Below are 11,386 nucleotides of genomic sequence, written 5' to 3'. Positions count from 1 at the left end.
GGAGTCAGCAACAGAGAAGAATGAAGCTTGAGCTTTTGGATAATAAGTCGTCAAATCAGATGAACTGTCCATGCACCATTCATGTTGGGTCATCGCTGGTTCATATGAACTATGAATTGAGGAAGAAGGAAGAACAAAGCTAGAAATGCAGAAAAAGGAAATACAATGAAAATTTTGACACGATAGAAACACTATGGCACCGTTTGACGACGTTCTGTTTTTTCATTTTTTTGTTCCTAAAAATGGAGAAACAACTTAAAATTTTTTGATAAAGTTGTTCCATTTCACTCGTTTCTAGAAACATAAATCAAAATTTATGCCTATTACAATTCTAGAAACGACTTTGGTGAAACAAGTTGGACTTGTTTCGTTGTTTCTAGAAACAAATTTGAGAGAAAAAAAGGTTGTTGTGCTTGATAAATCTCTCAACTATTTAAATCTAAAAAGAGTCAATCGAACCCTCTCTCCCTTTCGGGCATCTGATTATACTATTGGGGTTTTTAGTGGCATTATGTCTACAAAAAAACATTTTGAGAAACAGGTTTATCAAACACCAAAAAATCCATTTTTGTTTTCGGAAACGTGAAAATATGTTTCTGCTATTTCAAGACATAGAAACATTATCAAATGGTGCTTATATCTAATCTATGTTGCCATTGTGGGTTTACGGCCATCAGCTTGAGTTTGCTTTTTGGCTCTCATGGGTCTGTGTCTTTCTTTGTTCAAGTGAGTTGCAGGGTCTCTTCAAAAAGGCACAGTTAAGCACAAGGTATGAGGGGAATTAGGGGTTACATATGAGGGCGCTTTTGGTACGTGGAAGCTATTAACTTGGAGTCTTTGGAGTCACTTCCCTTTTCTACCAAAGCTCTCTAGTACTCTCTTGCTCTCTCTGGGACTCATTGACACTCTTCCTTCAATTCCACTATTATTGTTTATGCAATGGCCTCAAGTGCTTCAAGGTTCATCAAGCCGGAAGTTGATTTTTAAAAATTAAAAAAAAAAAATTGGTTTTTTCATTTTACTGAATTTTTTTTTAGATTAAAAAAAAATTGACCAATCCTAGCCGATACTGTGATCGATCCAAGAAAACTGTATGATTTCTGATCCTTGACCGATCCTTACCGATACCGATCCCTAGTTTTAAAACCTTGGAGAGGATAGAGGTATAAAAACTCTTTATACCTATATCTTTGTGCCAAACTACACAAATGGTTTGACGGTTTGAAATTGTTGAAGACACTAAGGCTCTGTACTATAACGATTCTATTTTTTAAACATGATTCTGGGTTAGACACACTTTTTTTCCATTTCTATGTTTTTTGGAGTGATTCTGCGTAAAAAATGCTATATGGTAACCCCCCAAAAAAATTGATTTTGTAACATGGAAGAAACAAAAACCTGTATGGTTACTTAATAGAATCATTTTTGTTAGAAACCAATATTTACATAAAATGCCATCTTCAACATGGGTGTCAAAGTTGTGATTTTTAAATAAAATCTAAGGATGGTGGTTGTCTACCGACATGAAATGTCCTATATGGGTTTCATTTGCGGGACATTTATAAAACCATCGTCCTAGATTTCTTTTGGCCCTTGCATCCTTTTGTTGTCCAGACATTGATGCTTCCTTTAATATTTAGCTCAACAAATAAAAGGATAAAAGGCATTAGAAGAAAAAAAAATGATTTCCTCAGCAGTCAACAGGGATTCGATCTGATCATATCCCTTTGACCTTGTATGCTCTATGATTTTTTGTCTCTGAATTGACAAATTGATTCAGTGGGAGAAATTGAATATCTGATTGGGTTCCATGCCATTAAACTACAAACTCTTCCTTTTGAATATGGAAATCCCCATGACAGTAAACCTTCCCACCAAAAACCTGTCTGATTCTTCTAGGAACTCTCCATCCTCTACATTTAGACTAGTTGAAATTTTAGGTCTTCCCCTTCTAGAGTTTACAGTAAGTGAATCTGTTACAAATGCCAAAGAGCATCTCAACTCCCAAGTTCCTAATACTATAAAACCAATATTGAAAAAGTCTTCAGCAATAGGACCCTCTTATTTTAATATTAATTCGACTCATAAACAGAACAAAGGACCAAGAAGAAAAGAAGAATGGGACGGGAAGCCATGTTTTCCATTTTCAAGCTTACGGTCTTGTTCCTCCTCATGAGAAATATTAATGGAGTAGCTTCACAGGGAGAAGAAGTTGATTTCACCAACCATGGCTTCACATGAGCTAACATGAACCTTGACGACATAGCCGAAATCACATCCAATGGCCTCCTTATGCTAAGCAACGACACCTGCAAGCAATTGAAGGCCCATGCCTTGTATGATAACCCAATTCACTTCCTATACCCATCATCCTCCTCTGCTATCTCCTTCTCTACAACTTTTTTCATTGATATCCTCCCCCAGGATCCTAATTTGGGAGGTCATGGAATCGCCTTTGTCATCACACCCAAAAGAGGCATTCCTGGTGCTAGTCCAAGCCAATATCTTGGCCTTTTCAATGAGACCAACAATGGAAATTCAACAAATCATGTATTCGCAGTCGAGTTTGATACGATACAGAACACTGAGTTCAATGATATCAATGACAACTATCGATATCAATGGATTGGTGTCTAAATCTTCTTCTTCGGCCGCCTATTTCGATAGCAAAATTGGTCGGTTCCAGAACCTCACACTCATTAGTGGAGAATCCATCCAAGTCTAGGTGAGAGCTTCTGCTCTTCGTTCCAATTATCCCCTTCTCTTCTCTGGCCGTTCTCCAAGTGCAAACTGGTGTTAGGGTTTACAATACCCTTGAAATACACCTTTTGTATGTTTCAGCGCCTTTTGCTCAGACTCAATTCTGAAAATGAAAAGCAAGCTTTTCATGCTCCAAAAAATGGACTCCAAAGCCTCATAGATGTCCGGTTCATTTCAAAAAAACAAGAAATTGAACTAGGTTTACCATACAAGTTTTACCCCATTTCTATTCCAAAAAAAATGAAAAAACATCAGAACTCATTTTTTAGAACGTTACAGTACATAGCCTAATTCACCTCTCTGCTCTCAGTGTCAACTTAGGACTATCGATTCTAGAAAGCAGTTAAGGCTTTGTAAAGACCATGATTATTATTTTAGAAGGCAATAAATCTTAGGGAAGACTAGAATATAATGCAATACATGCCAACACTATAGTCATTGACATTTTTTTTTTTTTTTGGAGATAAATAATTCATTACCAAGAGAAAAAATATACAAGGGGGGAAAAAAGGGGGGGGGAGGCCAAACAGGGACAAACCCCACATGAGGGGGAGGCCGAAGCCTCTAAGAAATCTAACTATTGGGAGACACAATAGGGGGGGGGGATGATAGTGCAAGAGAGGCCCCAGGAAACAACAATAAACCTATTCCTTGGGGTGTCAAAAATCAGGTGCTGACAAAGAGATCTGAGTTTGGAAGAAACATAAAAGAAGATGGCTTTCCAAATCCCTTCCGAAGAGCAGGAATTGGGGGTCCATCTTTGAAGGTTCCGTTCCATCCAAAGGTGGTTGATGGTGGCGCAAAAGGTGAGTTTTCCAACTGAATGACAAATGGAAGAGCCACTAAAGGTCATATCAACCTAGATCCATTCGCGGGGGAGAGGGAGGATGGGGTGGGTGGATGGCCAGCAAGAACAAATGACCTTCTTCTAAATGGAAGGGGAGAATGGCAAGAGAAGAACAAGTGGTCAACATCTTTAGTAGCATTCCAGCACATACAACAGGAAGTAGGAACCTAAATATGGCAGCGGTTGAGAAAGGATTGCGTTAGGAGACAGTAGGAGAGAGCTCGCCAAGGAATATGCCCTTGAAACCAGACTATATTTCTCCAAGGAATGAAAGGGAATCTAGAATGGATAAAGTTCCAAGCAGAGGCAGAGGAGAAGCGGCCTGAGGGAGAGGGACTCCATTTGACCGAATCAGGCAATCCTCTATGGTCGGGAGGGATGGGAGGAAGGGAGGACCTAAGATCATCCAGGGGGGAGGGAGAAATGGCGGGGACCAACCATAAAGAGAGAGGATGGAAGCCACGGTGGTAGAACGGGAGGATCTAGAGGAGGATAAGATTCTAGGAGTGATCAGAGGGAGGAGGATGCCAGAAGGATACCAAGGGTCCAACCAGAGCGAGGTGGAAGAGCCATTGCCAATGGAGTAGGAAATGGCAGGGAGGGCAAGGGGTCTGAATTGGAGGATGCAATGCCATATCCAAGAAGCATCAGGGGGAAGGGGGGCCATCCATAAGGAGTCAGATTAGTCATTGACATATTATTCTGGGCAAGCCAAGATTCAAACGATAACTTATCATACTTGGACAAGCCTAAATTGCATTGTGATAGGAAGCATGTGATATATATATATATTTACATATATATATATATATATATATCTAGAGAGAGAGAGAGAGAGAGAGAGAGAGAGAGAGAGAGAGAGAGAGAGAGAGAGAGAGAGAGAGAGTACCTATATTTGGATTTTGGTTCACCTGGGAAACTACAGTGCTCAATTTGGTAGGATTTCAATTGCCTTGGCACCTCCTAACACAATTCTAGAGGTGCTTGGAATCTCATATACTCAATGTTTTGGAGGGGTTTTTTTCAGTTCAAAGTATTTTGGGATATTTTAGCAAGGGTTTCACAAGAGAGGGGTCTGTGTAGGGAGGGGGTGCTGTGGGGTTCGAGGGTTAGAGAGATAGAGAGAGAGAGAGAAAGAGAGGAATATGTTGTGATAGTCACGAAATAGGGGGAGGGTGTGAGTTGGCATAGTTGAAAATATGAAAATCGATATTTCATACATAATATTTGAAACATTTGATACCTTATGTTATACCCGTGCCAAAAAACCCAGGCTAATTTCAACTTTTGTACATGGGTGATGCAACCAGGTGACAACCACTAGTAACTTATGGATTTTTTTCCGGCTCATTGCATGGAAGGACCAAAAACCATTGAAGGAGTTAAGGTATGTACTGTTTACCCAAAAAAAAAATAGAGTTAAGGTATGTACTCTACATTGAAGAGAATTTCCTCGAACCTTATTAGTGAAATGAATCCAGAGGTGGGGCCCACACACTGAAAACACCTTGAGAAGGCCCCACTCAACTTAAGGATCCATTTCCACATAAAGGGGACCCGATCAGCCTTCACCGGCTGATGGAGCATCCACCGGTGAACACTATACGGTGAGTGCACAGGCTAGTTTCGGGTTATTTTGCCGTGGGACCCAAGACCTCACGATTGTGCACCCCAAACCCATCCACATTGATGGAACAATATGTTTGGGAGTTGATTAATGTGGCGGGACATCCTGAAGTGGGGCCGTTAGTGTCGAATAGCGGCATAACCCGGTATTGAGTAAAAACTCATTACTTCCCCAAACAGCCCTTAGTGGGACTTAAGTGGCTATAAATAGAATTCTTACCATTCATTGTTTCCCCTACCAAAATAGAAACAAGGAGAGGGAGAAAGAAGAAGAAGAAGGAGGAGAAGGAAGGCAAGGGAGGAGGAAGAAGGAAAGGCTTGGGGTTCCTATCAACTAAGGTAAGACTATCTTCTCTACCCTCTTCACACACACACAAGTATCTTTCTTTCTCCCTCATTTTCTACTCTCCATTAAACCCAATGGGGAACCCCAAACCGAATTTCACCTTTATACTCGTCTATGCTACAAATTGGGAGGGGGATTTGGTGTGGGAGACTTGCCCAAGCAAGAGTAAGGGTTCAATTTAAGATCATAACCCATCCCTTGTAAAATCCCCAAATTGGTAACAAAACCCTAACTGAAATTCCCTCATCCACCTATCTAATCTTCAAATTGAATGGGGGGTTTTGGTGTGGATCATTCACCATTGAGTGTGAAGACATCTTACATGAAAAGACCCAAATTTGGCAATCCAAAACCCAAGGATTTGGGAATTTACCAAGTCCTCTACAAATAGTTATCCCAAACCCAAAGTTAGGTTGGGAAAAATGAAATTAAACACACGATTAATGGATTTGAGTAATCACACAAGTAATTGATGGTCACTACATGAATCCCCAACTAATATTCCCCAATTTAGGTTAACCTAGACTTGAAAAATGGGGATTTGAGTCTATCTTATGACTCTATGTAAATTAACCAACCAATTACATTAAACTCAAGCTAGGTGATGTGTGTGTGTGTGTACCCTACATGGAAATCCACCATAAAATTACAAAACCTAAGTTGTAAACCATACAAAAGAGGGAGAAATGGAGTTGGAAATGGCACTACACTCGAAACCACACACGATTAGACAAAGGGACCACAAGGCCTATGGGGTTGATCTGGGCAAGGAAACTTTCAACTTCACTAGCTGATGGTCACCGGCCAACAGGTGAAGGTAGGTACCATCCACCGGTGAACCCTATAGATGTAATTTTAAGAATTTCAGACCTTGCAGATCCATCCATTGGTGAACTCACTGGCAAATGAGCATCCACCGGTGAAACCTATAGATACAAAAAAATGAGATTTTACCTCTCTCAGTTTCATCAGTCGGTGAACTCACTAGCGTTTGCACACCAACTGGTGAGCATCCACCGGAGAAACCACCAAGCACATTGTTTTGACCCCCTTTTTTACCGATCATTTGAATTATAGGAAGACTTTTCCTATGCTTGAGCATTTATCAAAAACCCATCTATTTTCAATAAAAAGAACTGTCAAGCAGTAAGGCTACGCGACGTGAGCGCACCACCAACCGGTGCCCACCTACTAGTGATTTTACAGAACCTATGTTCTAGTGTTGGTTTAGGATCATAATTAGAATATAATGAGGATAATTTAAGTATATAAATGCTAACATAAATTCTTTCAATTGGCTAGGGACCTAATCTACTCGGCGAGGGATGCGATTACAGAAATTAACGAACAGTGATTTGGGTTTTTGAGGTGAGGGGATTTTGTATACTTTTATGGGATGTTTGCATCATATTGCATGTGGGTGAATCATGTCATTTTGTATATTATTATCTTATTCCTTGTGGAAAGCGTTGATGTGGCATGGGAATGTGGATTATGGTTGTGCATGTGTATGTGTGTGACTAGGGTGTAGGGTGGCTAATAGTTGGTGTCAGCGGAACTGTATGCTCAGGGTGTGTGTGTGTGAGTATGATTGAAATGTGTATGACATATTGGAATGTATTGGGCTAGGATAACCACCTTGATGCTACAACCCTTGCTAATAGGGTTTACGTATTGACTAATCTTTTCGTCCGACGGTCCAAGGTTGGGGACGATTTTCGGTGATTGAGGTGCATAGATGCCAACGTTGTGACAGACCTTCACGCAATGTTGATGTTGGATTCGATGTAGTGGTATTATGGGAGGGTTATTAATAGGGTCTTACCGGGTACCGAAGTAACCATGTAGGGACTGGTATGCTCCTGACTCGCAACTAGCTTGTATCCTTGGGGCCTGATAACGTACAGTCATGACTGGGGATACCATCTATGTTGCAGTAGCACTTATACCCCTTCAGATTTAGAAACTGTTGCTTAGAATTGTTTGATAATAATTGGATCATGTCATTGCATTCATATTGATGTGGTTGGGCATGGATATTTATATTATTGCATTTTCTTGGATTGTTATGATTGCTTGTATGTGTGTTACCTCTCACTGGGCTTCGTGGAAGCTCACCCCATTTGTTGCACCATTTTTAGATGGTAGAACCAGTGCAGAGGCAGGCTTGGGACTTCGGTGGCAATGGTAAAGGTTATGTCTGTGAGACACCATGTTGATGGACATTACTTCTTTATTTTTAGTTATTTATTCTTATGTATTATTTATAATCTTGTAATACCTGGGATCGGAATTCAAATGAATTTTGGTATATGGTAATTATCATTTAGTGAATCTCTAGTAGTAGAGTAAAGTTTACAAATCTTATACGTGTACTCTGATTTTAGTTGTGATTTTGGGGCATTTACGGATTGGGGTACTGTGTCTGTGATCCTGGAGGGTTATGTTAACTGGATATGGGTATCTAGTGCCGCATACCTTGGCCTAGAGGAGGCAGAGTGTGACACCTTAGATACAATTTCTCTAAATATTAGTTCATGACTTGTGTAATTTACCTAAAAAAATACCCCTTCTTGAAGCTAGTGCCAGATACAAATATGGAAGAGGTTCTCTAAGAAAGGGAGCATAGGGGATGCACCAACGACGAACAATAAAATGATATTGTACATATAGAGGCGAAGACATTTCACATAAGGAAAAGAAGAAGAACCTTTTTCACTACAAATATATAATTGATCATATGGGTATGGGTTCGTACCAAAAAGGTATGGGTATGGTTAGGGGTGTCAAAAAAGCCCGATCATCCCGAACCAATCCTAACCCGCCCTGAGCCTGAATAGGGCTTGGGCCTATTTCAGCCCAAGGGTGGGTTAGGGTTGAGACCCGAGGCAGGGTTGAGGTCTCAACCCAACTCAACCCGACCCAAGCCAACCCAACCCAGTCCAACCCAACTATGTTTATTAAGTATATAATTGTATAAATATGCTAATAATTATTAATGGGTACTTATAGAATTTTTTTTTTTGTTTTCCACAATCTACACATATACGAGAACTTTGGTCTTTGGACTCTGCAATGCATCAAGATCAAACAATCAAATAGCCGACAATATTGGGTTTGATTGGATTGGGTTAACCAACCTAGTCCAATCAAGGTTCATCAGGGCTGAGATATCCCAACCCGGCCCATTGACACCCCTAGGTATGACCGTACGGGTGTGACACAGCCCGCCGAGTCCCACCCAGTTCAGCACTTCAGCCCATTGCCCCCTATAAAGGGCAGTTTGGTCATAAGACACCGATTAGTGCAAAACTAAACCCTAGGAAGTTCATATTACGTATCTTCTTATATTCAAGGGTTTCTCTTTCACCCGTTTCTCCCCTTCAATTTTCTCCCACATCCGGCGAACCAGTTGCCTGCTACTGTGCGAACTTGGTCACTGGAAGCTATGGTCGATCTCTCTTACCATTTTTTTTTCTCTATCTCTTTGTTTCACTGTGAATGCGTCTTTGTTCTGAATGCAGTTTTGTTGCTAACCGTTTGTTTCTGTAATTAAAACAGGCTTCAGAGAAGAAGCTCTCCAACCCTATGAGGGAGATCAAGGTACAGAAGCTCGTGCTCAACATCTCCGTCGGAGAAAGCGGAGATCGCCTCACCAGGGCCTCTAAGGTTTTCTTCTAATGCTGTCAATCTTCATTTACTGATCTGCAAGAATCATACATAGATCTATTGTTCTAAACCAGGTTTCGTTTTTGTTTGTCGTTGTTCTGATGATAGGTGTTGGAGCAGCTCAGTGGACAAACCCCTGTGTTTTCCAAGGGTAGGGTCTAAGTGATTGGTTGACTGGGCTTATTTGGTTTTGCTGATTATGTTTTCCTCCAACAGCTAATGTTTTGTTTATTTTTCCCCCAATAAACAGCTAGGTACACAGTGCGATCGTTTGGGATCAGACGTAACGAAAAGATTGCTTGCTACGTTACCGTCAGGGGTGACAAGGCAATGCAACTTCTGGAGAGTGGATTGAAGGTGAAAGAGTACGAGCTCTTGAGGAGGAACTTTAGTGATACCGGCTGCTTTGGCTTTGGTATTCAAGAACACATCGATCTCGGAATCAAGTAAGATGAAAGTTTCCTTATCATTGCCATTTGCGTTAAATTACATGCCAGTGATTCCTTGTGCCATATATTACCTCCGTTTGGAAGATAATTGGTGGGCATTTAATTCAGATGAGTCTAGTATTGCGGTGGCAGATATACCTTGTTCAATGTACCACGGAGTGAAATTTTAGCGTATGTTTGGAAAACAATGTTTAGATTGGTTTATTTACATTTTTTTTATTTGGATGTCTTAAAAGTGTTTTGAGACTGGTCTCGGTAGATGGGAGGTAATTAACTTGGCTAGGGCATTTTTTGTTGGGATGCTTGTAGGTGAGAGGCTATTACTTGGTTAGAGCATTTGTTGTTAGGATTCTTTTTTTCATAGGTTTCTCCTTTTATGGTTTTCATGTTCAGGTGTATTTGTTCTACATCGACTAGATTTCCTGATATTTGATCATATTGTTAGCTTGTCAGGTTTCCTATTGTAGATCCCAGCGAGACCGGTCAATTTTTGAAAATGTTCTATTCTATTTGTGCTTTCAAGAGCAAGGAAATGTTGGTACTAAAACTACTACCTGGCACAATTGGTGAGATTGTGGTTTGCAAAGCCCACACTCACTAAGAGGTCTCGAGTTTGAGTCTCCTGGCTGTTACCTTTCCCCTCCCCCCTTCTATACTACCTAATCTTTCAAGGAAAATGTTATAGTTTAACTTATCATGGTCTTCTTGGGGTTTTTAGGTTGAGACTCGAAGGTTGTCTTTTTATCCTTCATATGTTCTTTTATTGTTCTATTGAAGGTGTGATTGCCGATATGAGAATACTATTCATGCTGGCCTTATGGTTACTCCTTGACGTTAACCCTTTCATCCTTTCCCAAGTTGTCTTTTCTAACTAATCTCTTGAACATGTTTGTCCACCAGATGGTCTAGGCTGCTTCCAGAGCTGTGAATTAGAATCCATAGATAAATTGTTGCATGGTAATATTCCCCCCACCCAAACATTTACCACAAACACATGAGACTATGTATATTCAATTCATTGTATATTTTTTTTGGGGGGTTGGTACTGAGAAGCTTATCTCTGTCTATGAGTGGGTGAATCATGGAAATATATTTTCAACTTCGTGCTGTTATGCACTTGATCTGTGCAGTCAAACATATATTATTTCTTGTGGGTTTATAATTTAAATGGTCATGTGGGGGTTTATGATCTAAAGAATGAAGCATTGTATATTTGTATCATTGCCTGCATATGAAGTTCTCTAGGAAGCACAAAGAAAGTTGGGGGTGTCAAGACCAGGCTTGGATTGGCAGACCCAACTAAACTGAACAGATTAAGCCTGAAACCGATCCAACTGTCTAATAAGCAGTTTGGTTTCTACTTTTTTTTTTTGTTGGAATTAATAGATCAGTCTCTGCCCAAACAATCAACCTTCTAGACCGACCGATTAAGTGACCGATAACTGACAGCGAGCTGAACAAAGACCGATTAGTGGTGTCAACTTGGATGACCCAAACCATGTTTGAAACCAGTTGGTCAATTAGTCCATTAATAACCAAGTTTGAAGCTCTCCACCATCTCTGCCTCTCATTTAAAGATTCTCCTTACCTTCTTAAATCTCCAGTGTGGGTTTTGAAATGAATGCACTTTTTTAGTCCTTTCTCCTCACTTGGTGCAAAAGGTTACCTCCCACCCCCACCCCCCCCAAA

At 40.4% G+C, this 11,386-nt stretch overlaps 1 protein-coding gene across 1 annotated transcript; it reads left to right on the top strand.

Moving 5' to 3' along the window:
• The first annotated feature begins 8,888 nt into the window (after positions 1-8,888).
• On the top strand, positions 8,889-11,383 carry LOC122093519 (60S ribosomal protein L11-like). The gene is made up of 5 exons (XM_042663863.1): positions 8,889-9,030; positions 9,141-9,248; positions 9,357-9,399; positions 9,499-9,694; positions 10,598-11,383. The coding sequence occupies exons 1-5, from the start codon at positions 9,028-9,030 to the stop codon at positions 10,623-10,625; spliced, it is 378 nt and encodes a 125-aa protein (XP_042519797.1). The 5' UTR covers positions 8,889-9,027; the 3' UTR covers positions 10,626-11,383.
• The last annotated feature ends 3 nt before the right edge of the window (positions 11,384-11,386 follow it).

Source organism: Macadamia integrifolia, chromosome 11 (assembly GCF_013358625.1).
Source record: "Macadamia integrifolia cultivar HAES 741 chromosome 11, SCU_Mint_v3, whole genome shotgun sequence".
Classification (NCBI taxonomy): Eukaryota; Viridiplantae; Streptophyta; class Magnoliopsida; order Proteales; family Proteaceae; genus Macadamia; species Macadamia integrifolia.
This window is presented reverse-complemented; position numbering and strand designations above follow the sequence as displayed.

Bases quoted from the DNA above. Each gene is read 5' to 3' on its own strand.
- LOC122093519 (XM_042663863.1), top strand. The intron at 9,400-9,498 runs GTAGGGTCTAAG...CCCAATAAACAG, and splicing joins AACCCCTGTGTTTTCCAAGG to CTAGGTACACAGTGCGATCG. The intron at 9,695-10,597 runs GTAAGATGAAAG...TTTGTCCACCAG, and splicing joins CACATCGATCTCGGAATCAA to ATGGTCTAGGCTGCTTCCAG.